General features: G+C 34.6%; 1 protein-coding gene across 1 annotated transcript in view; it reads right to left on the bottom strand.

The window, feature by feature from the left end:
* The window catches only part of TMPRSS15 (transmembrane serine protease 15), a 140,811-nt gene that overhangs the window by 5,736 nt on the left and 121,797 nt on the right, over positions 1-13,278 (bottom strand). Inside the window, exons 20-23 of the mRNA XM_069471949.1 lie at positions 12,229-12,278; positions 11,894-12,068; positions 3,155-3,336; positions 1,497-1,592 (exon numbers count right to left, since the gene is read on the bottom strand). Of these exons, the coding sequence (XP_069328050.1) occupies positions 1,497-1,592; positions 3,155-3,336; positions 11,894-12,068; positions 12,229-12,278 (503 nt within the window). The remainder of the gene's footprint in view (positions 1-1,496; positions 1,593-3,154; positions 3,337-11,893; positions 12,069-12,228; positions 12,279-13,278) is intronic.

Below are 13,278 nucleotides of genomic sequence, written 5' to 3'. Positions count from 1 at the left end.
TAATTATATGGTAATCAGAAGGCAAAGTTCATAACACTATGAAAATTGCCATAACCTAAGAAATATTTAAGCACAACCTTGTCATTTACTCCTAAATGAAATTGATTTTATATACAGTTTTTTTTTTCCTGGCTCCATAGCCCTCTTAGAGACTTTTTAAAGTCAATTAAATATATATCTTCAGTAACAATAAGTAAATGTTAGCTACATTTACTCAGCTTAATAACAAACAAACAAAAAAAAGATACATTTCCTATGGAATAAAGAGTCTGAAATTTTGTTATTGTATAATTTGGTTTTTGAAGAGTTTACATTGTGGTCATAAAATGTCTTTTAGATTGAAGTCTGAAAGAGAAAATATCTATCTAGGAACCATTTTTACTGTGTAAATTTCAAATTCAATAAATCATGACATTGTTCAAGTGGAAGAAATATAAGAACATACAGTCTTTGACTTCAATACACTTAATGGACAGCAGACATGAGTTCAGCAGTGTAATGTAATCGCTGTGGTAAACCTTTGTCAGAATCATCAGGCAATCATTTGACTTAGAACTTTCTGGGAAAGGATATTTGAGCTGTGAGTACTTTGATTCTGAGACTCTATACCTGTCCACAAGATTCTGTGCATTTTTCACCTCAAATAAAATTAAGACTTTTAAACATCAATGGCTATAATTTGTTGTGACTATAGAGGTCAGGTCCTCCTATAAGACTATAGTGCCCTTCCTTTTTGCTTTATTATTAGTGAGTGGTCAAAACTCTGTCCTGGATGGGGTATTCCTATTAGGAATTTCATAGCCAATGAACCTTGTGGTTAAATTTAGAGGATATGAAGTATCAGAATACTTTTTTTTTTTAAATCATGTTTGATTATTTTTAATATGCATAACTTTTGTGTTTGGAAACTGCTATTAAATGATGCTAGGAGGTGAATGGTATTTCAATTTATAGTCCTCAATGTAAAATTCATGCCATATCTAAGTCTTCTTATCAGTAGATGGAATAAGGATATTGAAGCTAGAAGGGATTCCCTTATCACTTTAAAGAATGTGAGTGTGAGGCCTTTACATTACAAATAGATTTATTGATTTGGGAAATGTGACAAGTAATAATTTGGCTTTTGATGAAACTTTATGTGCTCTATAAAAATAAATTTTTGTTAACTGTGGTCATAATCATTTTAATAGATATACCTTTTCCCTTTATCAGAGTGTTTATAATACTAAAAGTAGAAATTAAGTTTGGGAGACACTTGAATTCCCCTTTAAAAGGATTATAGTTTTATAATATGTTCTATACAATGTGGAGAAAATTTTAAAGACTATAAAAATATACAACATATAAACCTCAGCCTGACAATGCCCTTAGGAGATATTGCAAAAAATAATATTATGGTGTAAAAGTTGAAAAAATGTTGAAAATATTCAGAGGATAGTGAAATAGCATACTTTTTACTGGTAGGCCTTTTATATCTTTTGAGTCTGGTAATTTACCTTGATATATAACTCTCCCCCAGCCAGCAATAGAACACTTCATTCCTGGAGGAAAAACTTGATTTTCTTCTGGTAAGCAAATAGGTTGTATATAGTCTGGAAAAACAAACAAAACAAAACAATTAAATAAGCAAACAAAAAATAAGCAAAGACACACATGCATTTCTAACCAGTTTTAAAAATCAATCATTTTCAACATTTAATCTAAAAATTTTATATTTTTGTTTTATCCTGTGTGAACAATTTTAGGTATCAATCCTAGGGGAAAGAGGCATTTCAGAGCAGCACTTCTTTGACAATGGATTAGAAACTCCGATGGCCTTTTAGCTCTTCTATGAAGTCTCTTAATTACTTTTCTATGGTATAAATAATGTCTTATTCTGGAATTAATTGTTTATATTTTATTTTTAAATAATCATGGTACTCAATAGAAAGTAGTGTCAGTTCTGTGAAAATCTTGATAAGGCCGATTTTCAGGATTAAGAGAAAGTTGGGCAAACATTCTGAGGCTTTTTTGATTTTTCCCAATTATCTCCATGTTAAAAAAGCTTTTAGGCAATTGTTTTATAGGGCACTTATGGAAGCATTAACATTGGCCACTGACTTTTAAAGCCTTTCTGCATCAATTTACAAACTACCTGACATTATTAAGCACCCACTACAAGTAAGACCCAGGGCAGACACAAAAATGAATAGGATACAGTGCCTACCCTCATGATCAGGGCTACACAACTATCCATAGTAATAGTCTTCCTTTAATAAGTGCTGTAATATGTGAATACAGCAAATTCCATGTGAGCAAAGAGATGGAAGTACTTCCTCCTAATTGGGCATTGGAAAAGACTTCAGAGTAAAGGTTGGAATTGAGCAGAGCCCTTCAAGATAAAGTTTACTTTATCAAGTGATTTTTTGGGTACATATTCCAAGCATTTGTAGAAAGTTTTTAATTTGCCACTCTTAATATTACTGAATCTCCTCTAAAAAACTTTATTTATGAATAACCTAATTCTTACTCACTTTACCCTTAGAACATATGCTCTTCTCTCAGTTTATTGGAAGATAGAGCTGCTTTTCTTTTACAAGAGAAATAGAGAAGGCATGCATAATAACATGACCTATTTCTCTGTGCTGCTCCTTTGAGTTTACTCTTGCAGAGGACTCTGAGAGTTTTATTTTACTGATTCTTTTTAGAAAGTTGAATTTAAACACCTTGATGAAAGAAATTTAATGTATTTCCCCCCATTCCCCAATTCCATTAATGTTATAAAGACGGGATGGTTAATGGGTACAAAAATACTGTTAGCTAGAAGAAATAAGATCTAGTATTCGTTAGTACAACAGGATAACGATGGTTAACAATAATTTATTATTGTATCAAAATAACTAAAAAAGAATTGAAATGCTCCTAACACAAAGAAATGATAAATGCTTGAGGTGATGGATACCCCAATTACCCTGATTTGATCATTATGCATTGTATGCTTGTATCAAAATATCACATGTACTCATAAATATATACGACTACTATGTATCCATAACAATTAAAAGTGATATGATTTATGAAACAAATTATTCAACTTTTATAAATTAATGCATTGATACTGATATTTAAAGTCTAATTTTGAATTCATTTGATAACTAAAAGTGATTTATTTTACCTGTGTAATTCACTTTAAATTCAAGATGCATCATTGCGATGTCATTCTCCTTTCTTCGTTTATTGTAAAGTGGGCTTATGACAATTTGATCTATCGACAGAGTGACTACTTGAGGGGAAGTCAGATTCGACGTCGTATGCAGACCTAGTATTGCCGTCCACTTGGATGGCTCTAAATTTCTCCTGAAGATTGTAATAAAGAAGTATGAGACACTCTCCATGCAAAGAAGTTACTGTTTGGAAGATCTTCAATATAGAAATTTCAAAACTATATGTTTCCATCCTAACATGTTTCTTAAATTCTTCTGTAAAAATAGTCATTAAATTTTTATTTTTCTGATTAGATCATAGAGGAAGCCTTAATTAGTACTGATCTCTATCACTTCTCTTAAGCTACCTTTTGATCTCTAGTTTTAGGTAGATTATGGTTCTCAACTCTGGCTGCACATTAGAATCACCTGTAGTGCTTTTAAATAATAATGATACCTACTTACCTCATCCCCCAATCCTAATTTAATGAGTCTGGAATGGACTAGCAAACAATTTTAAAAATAATTTTTAAATTAAAACTTCAAGTTTATGTAAATATATGGCTAGATTTGAGAACATCTGCATTAGGTCACATTCCACTGTAGAAATGGTGTCAGAACTTCTTCAGACAATTGCAGCAACTGTAGGAGTAATATAAGGGCATACAGAAGCATTTTCCCATTTAGAGGAAATGGGAAAGAGCTAAGGTAAGCAGTAAAACCTATTATGATACTTATAGTTTAACATATTAACTTGAATAATTTCCATGTATAATGTTGGTTGTTGATAATACACTGGTAAAGGATAACACTTGTGTTATAAAACAGATTAAACTGGGTAGCCTATCATAATTTGAAAGTGTGCAAGGACTTCTAAATGAGCTATTGGCCTGCAATATCTTCAGGCCAAAGAATTACCAGCTGGATTTAAGCCAATTAAGCCATATTCACAATGAATTCAAAATTCAACGACTGCAATTGATTCAATTCTTATTCAATAGGCAGAACTATTGATTCAATTCTTAACAGTTGCAAATGCCTAGTTTAAAATGGTACATAAAATATTAAAATCCAGTCACCTACAAATGTATAATGAATATGACGTTATTTTACATCTATCTGTCTATCTTTTCATCTACCTATTCATCTCTTTGTTTTATTTCCAAATTACATTTGGTCAAGGAGCAGACATCCACAAAACCAATGAACACCCAAGTAACCACTAAGCATCCACTGACAACCAGACTGCATTAAAAGTTGATAAAATGTACCTAAGCACTTTCTAACAACAAAATAACTCCCGTCTATGAAGAATCTACTTGGTGTCAAGTATAGTAACAAGGACATTGACTGCATCATCTCATTTAATCTTTACCACAGTGCTATGAATTGTACAATCAGAATAAACTTGGTGCTGATTGTTTAAATCCTAGAGAGGACACTTGAACTGGGACTGTCTGACTTCAGAGCCTACTTGCTTCAGCACACTGGGGTGCGTCATACAGCTATGGGCACGGTTCTGTGGGTGGGGTTGAAGACAGGAAGGGAGATGGGGGTATGGGCAGGAGGCAGAGACATGCCCTACTGCTGGGTTATGTGAACCCAGGTAGGAGAGGGGTCTCTGCTCCTAGTGATTGGTGGTAGCTCCTTAAGTGGCCTAGATGCTGAGCCAGGGTGTTATTATGATGCGGTAGAGACCCTGTTTCAGGAGGCCTTCCTGCTTTCCCTTCTCCAGGTCGGAGGAATCAGTTCTTTGGCCATGTTTGGCATACTGATAATATCAGACATACTGACTGTACGTCAGTCCCACTATGCCCTCAGACTCTCCTGTCTACCTTGGCCTAAACAGGAAGAGTAGATAGAGTGAAATCACCTCTCTGGAGTCCTATCTCTGAACTTCTTTCTCTATCATATGGTAAGTTTGTTTCCTAAAGCTCAACTGGTCATAGTTTCCACTTGATTAGCCTGTCTGTTAAGACCAACATGTAATAGGCAGTTATTTTATTTTAAGAATTGTATTTTTTTACTCAACATTTAATTTATATATTTATTCAATATTTATAAAAAGTAATCTTACAACTGCTATACCATGTGTTTTCTATTTTGCATTTCATTATATTTATTTATATATTATATTTTTCATTATAATTATTCATATAACCAATGAATATTTTATATCAATATTTATAAATTTATATATGTACATAACCTATGTAAATAATAGTTATATTAATGATATAACATTTAAATATTATTAGTATTTTCTCAAAGAACATATGAGACAATTATATAGATTCTAATTTGAAGTTAACAGAGTACATATCACTATTAAAAAGACAGGATTGTCCTTTAAATGTTTTCTACATATTTTATCTTCACAATCTATCATGTAAAAGTTCAGAAAGATATATACGGTTTACTTGAAATAGATTTGAATCAATGTTAAATTAAGGCAATTCAGAAAAAAAGTAGCTAAACTCCCAAATTCTTATCTCTTTTGTATACTATGCTCCATCTGAGAATTAACAAACATAATTACTGATATGAGAGAGCTTGTAGCTAACACAAAGTTTAATAATCACCATTTCTTGTTGTCATTTTAAGGTCTTTAGTAGAAAACCAATACATGAACCATGAGCTGTGAAGATTAAATATACATGCTTCAAACATTAGTCTAATTAAATACATGTTAATCTGACATATTCTTGATAATTTCCAAAATTGTTATTATGCTGCATGGAAAATAGCCTCTTTTTCATGTTTTTATTACTCCAGCATCTGTAAGTAGCACCATGGGTAGGAAAAATCCCTCAAATATGTATTATTTACATTTCTCTCTCAGGTCCTGCTTTACAAACCTTTCAATGTCTGTGCCCTTAGCTCCCATAACACAAACACAAACCAGCATAAGCACCACTCGTACTAATACATCCTACAGCAATTTCAGAGCCTTTTTCTTGGTGGAAAATGACTAGCGAATATAGAATATAGCCAACAGTTCTCAAATTTTATGAATCACGCGACAAATCTGCTAAAAATTTAGATTCCTAGTTTTCATCTCCAGAAATCTAAATTTAGAAGGTTGGAGTGGGACCCAAGAATCTGTACTGTGTAATCACTGTTGGGATATTGAACAATGCAATAAACCTTCCTAGCTTTCTCATTTACCCAAAGCTGAGGGATGGGGAAGAAAGCTTTCTGAGAAATCATTTTAGATGAAAAAAACCGGAACTTATTATGTCTTTAAAACCTTCTTGTCTCAAAGCATCTACATTCTAGTAAAGAAAGGAAGAGCTATAGGGCAGAAGACAGGTGGGTGTGGGAGTAGAGAACCTCCTAGATAGGTCGGCCTCAGTCCAACAGATGCTAAAAATGGAAGAAATAGGACATCTTTAGTTTGGGTAGGAGAGGTTGGCCGAATTCCTGATCCATTTCACCTTCGTCTGCCCTGTGTAAGCAAACTGTTTATTCCAGGAGCAAGGGAAAGAGAGGGACAGGTTGGGAGGGAGTAGAAAGACACACTCCTGACTTCTATACCTTTAAAGTATAGTTGCTGGCACAAAGATGCTGCACTGGACAGGATGTACCAAGGCTATGCCCAATCTATGTTGCTACTTGCTGGTTCATAAATAGTTTCACCACTCTGGGTACCAGGATATCCATTTGGAAGTGGGAATTTCACCATAGTAGCAAGTATATGTGATAAGATAACTATGATAGAGGAACACAATATGCTAAAAGAAAAAGAAAATAAATGGGAGTCTATAACTATAAATTGAAATTTCTTTTTGTTTTACCCTTACTAGAGGTATAAGAACAGCAATCTCAGCAAGTTTACCCATTGCTAACACTAATGTTTACTCCCAGAACAGTGTTTTTGGTCTCTATTATCATTCTCCTCTGGATAGAACAAGGATTCCTAGGAGGATAGCCAGTTCTAATTTTTAAGGCAAGTAAAAATTAGAATGCTTTTGAAATACAGTGTTGTTTTACTACCAGATGTGCACATGGGTGTAGATCAATTAGTTCCAATTTAATAGTGAGTATATGCTGTATTTGTTTTTCTTGCAGTACTTCACTTAGAAGGGGGGATGGGTGAATACACACCCAACGGGTACAATGCTTGCTATCTTGGTGATGGCAACACTTATAACTTTGACTCAAACTGCACAAAAGCAAATCATGTAACCAAAATGTTTGTATCCTCCTGATATTCTGAAAAATAAATATAGTGTTGACAGAAAGTAAGAAAGTTTTCAAGAATATCAAGGGCAATTCTGAAAGAACAAAAAAGCCAGATTAAATGGGATAACGGCCAAGTTTTAGCAGTTTCAGTATCATATCATAATCATCATAATTATCCTGGTTAATAAAATAAGTTGTTTATAAAAGACAACATGTCTACTCATAAATATGAACTCAAAATAACTCCAATTCAAGATCAAAGTAATTAATAAAGAGATGAAAAGACAGATGGGTAGTCATTTGTAGGTGACTTGAATTTTAACATTTTAAATCCCACCTGAAACTAGTATATACAGTAGTATAAGTAGAAAGAGAGTGATGGGAACCAGGGTGTTATTTTGGATGCAGGGCTTGGAGATAGCATCACTGAACAATTGGCAATTTAAAGAACACCCTAATAAATGAAGATGAAAGTTGTACATATTTCTGGGGAAGTAATAGCAAACTCTAATGCACTGGGATAGGCTTATTCTAGAAGTCCTGTTGCTGCTGTCCAGGAAGTCATTGGCCAGAGTGGCAAGAACAAGACTGATGATACAGATAAGTCCCTGGTGAGGACACAGGAGGCCATGGTAAATGGGATGAGAGACCATTTGGAGGCTGAAGAGCGATATTATCTAATCAGGCTGCTGTATGAAGATGACTCTGTTGAGTGTAGCAGGAGTGAAATCGGGAGACCAGTTAGAAAGAGACAACAGTGGCCCTAGGATCATGGTTGAGGATCTCATTAGTAAGTTCTGATGGTTAGATTCATCTGAATTTGCTAATGATCACAGATAAGGAGTAAGAAAAAGAGAAGAATTAAGAATTTGAGTATAAGTAACACGGTGAGTGTTGGTAGCATTAAGATATGGAAAGCAGAAAGAAATAGCATTGGAAAGGGAATAAAAGTTCTGATTATTATATATTAAATTTGGAACTTCCTATTAGACATTTAAGTTGGTATTGGCCAGTTGGCACATGGGTATGTGAATCCAGATTTTAGAGAGGTCAAAAATTAAAATACAAATATGGAAGTTTTCAGCATATTGGTGACATTTAAAATCACAGCAGTAGATACGATCATTTATGGAGCCAGTGTAGATGGAGGAGAGCAGAGGGCTGAAGGCAGAACCCTGGGGTATTCTAATATTTAGAACTTGAGGAGAAGAAAAAGCTGGGAAAAAAAGACTGAGGAAGAATTGAGAGTGAAATGAAAGGAAAATGACAAGTGCATGGAGAGTCCTGGAAGTGAAGCTAAGAAAAGGAGTTCAAAGATGATTCCTTAAGTTTCTAGGAATGATTTGCCAGATCAAATAATGCTGAGGATTATTTGGCATACTGCTGGTTTCCTGTATTTACTTTTCTTTCTTATAATTATACAAATGAATGCAAACCTATACTTTAAAAACAGACTTTACTTAATAGATTAAATAGAAATACTTATATATGAGAAACTCTTTTCCTTACTCATAAAAAGGAACACAAATGAACCATGTCCTAGTCACTCACCGTCCATTTACAATATGACTCCCTTTTGCATACTAAGGTCATTGGGAGTGTTTAGGAACAAGACACATCAACAGTAGCCATGAGCACACAAGATCTTGTTTACCAAAATGTAAAAAGAGAGAAATTTAGTTAGTTGGAATCAAGGTTTCTCATAGAAAAGTTGATTTGAAGGCTAGGACAGGGAAAGCACAAAATTAACCTGGAACATCTTATTTTGCCAGACAGTAGAGAAGGTCTCAGAGAATGGAGTTATATTGAGACTGATAAAGGAACAAACTTGAAAGTTTTTCTCAAACAGCAGGATTTTCTACAAAATAACTGGCCTGTATTAAAAAATATCAAAGATAAGAAAGATAGAAAGGAGCTATTCCAGACTAAAGAGGATGAAACAGATGTAGCATCTAAATGTAGTGCACTATCCTGGACTGGCTCTTACATGGCAAATATACAAACAAAATAAAGGGTGTATGGTTACCCTGCAGACGAGGAAACTGACACTTAGAGATACTAAATGGCTTGTCTGTAATCACACATGTGGTCAGTAGCATATATAGGATCAAAATCCTGGCCTGTGGTTCAAAGTCAATCTTGCCCTTTAAATGACAGCAAAGTTGGTCAGGCTTTTCCAAATCCCTCTTTCAAGGTTGTAAAAGGAGAGAACTCAGTGGCAGAGGATCAGAACAAGCACAGGGATATTTAGGATCGTCCAGGAGCACTGAGCCTGAGGATGCAAACGGAGGGTTGACAATAAGATTGGAAACAGAAGAGCTGTTGAATCAAACCATTTTACTGCCTGCAGGTTAAAACACCTGGAACAAGTTTACACTGAGGACAGGCGTTTGTGTAGCATGCGTTCAGTAAGTTGCTTGATACAAGTTATTCTTTTTATTAGGAAATTAAGCTTTTCACAGCAAAATTACGGTTTTAAAAAGATAAAAACAGCCAGTATTAACATATTGGTAAACATATTTTTGATCAAACTATCTAAAATAATATCAGAAACTTTCTTGCTTTGTTACAGATATGAAGTAGAAAGTCAGGAAACTCTTGGGTGCTAGAGAAAGAAAAAATAATTCCATTGAATGGCTAAGGAAAATAAAATGCAAGGTTGGGAAGGGTAATTTTGAATTTGTCACAATTCTAGTAGTACAGTTACCTTTGTTTGCTTGGGTTCAAATTAAAATTGTGTGAAAAGACATTTTATGTCCTATATGCCTGAACATGTGTTAATATTAGATGGAACTGCCATTCTGTTAATATTTTCTTCAAGTATTCATGGTTTGAAAAGGTATGCTATTGCTATCATTGACCTATAAAAACGTACATATGTAAAGTAGATAATTGAAAGATACCACTAATATTACTGCAAGCCAGGTTGACGGTTAGAAAGCATACATTCTGCAAGAACATCAAACAAAGGAATTTACCAAATCCAAGGTTAATACAGCAAGGTTGCTAACTTACTGGGACCTATCCACGTGCAATAGGAAACATGGAAACTTTAGCTAAAATACCTTTTATTTGCAATTGAGTTAGGATATAGATGTTACCCATCTGTGATCTGCCAGGGGAGAGAACATTTGTAGGTAAAGGTGAAAAGCCATGTTTAGCAGCTGATAGGAAATCCCCTGCTATAGACACATGTTATGGTATGATTGGAAACAGATTAAAATATAATTATCAAAAGGCAGTGAAATCAAGAGGGTGCACTTTAGGTATGGGGACAGGCTGCAAGTTAGTCACCTAGATATCCACTCAAGGCATAGAATCAGAAAGAACTTCAGATGTAGATGGGGCAGTGCCTCAGATACCTCCTTTGGAGACTAGTCAGTTGGCCAAGCTGAGATCTGGGGGAAGTTTCTTATTTTCCAGATTCTTAGGATTGTGCATTCAAGTCTCCTGTCTAGTAGGATGAATATTTAGGCATAGGCTCAATCCTTTAATGTTCATTCTCCTTGGCTTTTTCTATCTCCCTTAAAACTTTCACAAATCCTCTGTGTCTGACAATTTGTCTGTATTTACCCAAGAACTGTCATTGTCTGTGTTGGTAGGGAGAGTTATGTCTTTTAACCTTATTAACTTAGCTGCCTCTTTGATGCCTGGCACACTGGGTCCTTTCCTCAGAGACTCTGGATGCTGGCTGCAGAGGCTTGCTCTAACCCTCACCGGTAAGGCCATGCTCTGGAGACCCCTCCTATTCAGTTAGGGGCAGGAAACCAGTCCTAGGTCGTGCTCATAAATCTATGAGGAAGTACACTTTTATCCTGACCTAATTCAGAATGGTTGGAGGTGTCTTCTCTCATGTGGAAGTAGAGAACTAACATTTGTTTGGACCTAGGATCACTTATTTTCTTCCCCTTCCCCCATTCCCCTCCATCCACTCTATTCTCTCCTCCAGCTGCTTCTAGAGAGTGAAAATAAATCCTAGAATTCAATATGTGTTTTGTCTTATATTATAAAAACAGAGTTACATATGGTTGATATTAGGTCTAAATTTTAGTTACAGGTAGCATCAAAACAGATCTGACTTGAGAACCAAGAAAACGCTTTTATTCTAATCACAACAAAGTGCTCATACATGGACTTCTAGAGCACAATATATTTGTAATTCGAAGGCTATTTATGCATCCTTTTTGATATTGAAAATTTGCTGACAATAAGTATTGAACTAATTGAATGGTAACCAGCACAATTTATACATTAAATACTAATTTCACACTCTTAAAAAATGCTTACCTTGTGAATAGGTAAAAATTTCAATTTTTATGTATGTAGGAAACAAAATACTTGATATAAGTATCCAACAAAAAATAACTTTTTCAATTGAACTGTCTCTATTTTTATACATGATTCTAATGGGAAAATGATTGGAAAGTTTATAATGTCATAAACAGCAGGAAAGCTTCCCTTGGGATGGTTTTGTGAGGTCACATGAAATGGGATGCTCGGGAAGGGACAGGTGACGTCATACTCACCCATACACGCAGTGTGCGGCAGACACCAGCCAGTCACTGCTGACAAGAGATGCGCCACAGAGCAGTCTGCCATTATAATACAGAGCCACAAGCCAGGGCCAGGCCCCTTCTCTGGCATCACTTCCTCCAACAATCTTTGGGGTGACTTCCCGAGCCACCAGTTTTTTCCCACAAGCTATTAAAATAATTGAAGAAAGAACATCTCTTTTATTTTGGTGGATTTCTTCTGACCACTAAAATAGAGTGGTGCCAAAATAACTTCAGATAACATGTAAACTCTCTTCAGCATTTTAAGTTGAAAGCTTGAAGGAGAACATGGCAAAATATTTACTTACATTTATGGTTACATTGCAACAGAATCAGGGAATCCTCTAAACATTGTTGACTGTAATAGAAGAACAATTACATTTCAAAAATTGTACATTTCATGTTTTAAAGTAAAACATAGCATAGGTCATCCTACCTTTATTTTTTAGTAAAATAGACTTGTTAATGTAAATATCATGTACAAAATTCAAAGAGACTGAAATGCACAGCAAATAAAGCCCCAGTTTAGAGTCAAATAGAGTCTATTTTGCATCCTTGCTCTACCACTGTCTCTTCAGGTGATTTTGGGTAAGTTGCTCGAAATCCCTCAGACTCAGTTTCCTCCTTCATAAACTGGGGGTGATAGTATTTACTTTATTGGAACTTTGTGAGAATGAAAAAAATATTCGCAATGTCGTTATTATGTAACATATACACAATGCACATTTGATAAATGATAGGGGTATTGCTATTTTACTCGAACGAACCTTGGATTTCATATTTCTATAATACAGAGCATGCTGCAGCATTGATAACCCCAGCTATTCAGTGCACAACACTGTGTGAGAAGCTGTATGTTCATTCAAGGCATAGAATGAATAGGAGATTATTCAAGGCAGGCAGACGTGTAAAGAGCAAATAAAAAAGAAATCATAGGCATGAATTCTTGAAAAACTCACTATCTGCTTAAAAAATTTAGACACCAATTTTTTTCAAAGCGAATTCTATTTTAAACAAAAATTAAACAAGGAAAATTTGTTTTACACGGTGTTATACATATTAACCACTAGAGATCAGTATAACACAAGGAATTAAAGTACTTGCTCACATTATTTCCTTATGTAGCTCTTGCAGATATTGGTCACATTAAAAAACACACATATAATTTTAATGATTTATATTTATATACTTAACTACATCTAATGGTGCATGTTATTTGGGTGTTTGAACTTTTAGGGGAAAAAAAACAAACCAAACCAAAAGAAAACAAAAACACAAAATAAGACCTAAAATCTATATGTGCAATCAAAGCAATTCAGTGTTTCTGGAACATCTATGGTAAGATTTATTTGAAATCA

This window comes from Eulemur rufifrons, chromosome 7, assembly GCF_041146395.1.
Source record: "Eulemur rufifrons isolate Redbay chromosome 7, OSU_ERuf_1, whole genome shotgun sequence".
Taxonomy (NCBI): Eukaryota; Metazoa; Chordata; class Mammalia; order Primates; family Lemuridae; genus Eulemur; species Eulemur rufifrons.
This window is presented reverse-complemented; position numbering and strand designations above follow the sequence as displayed.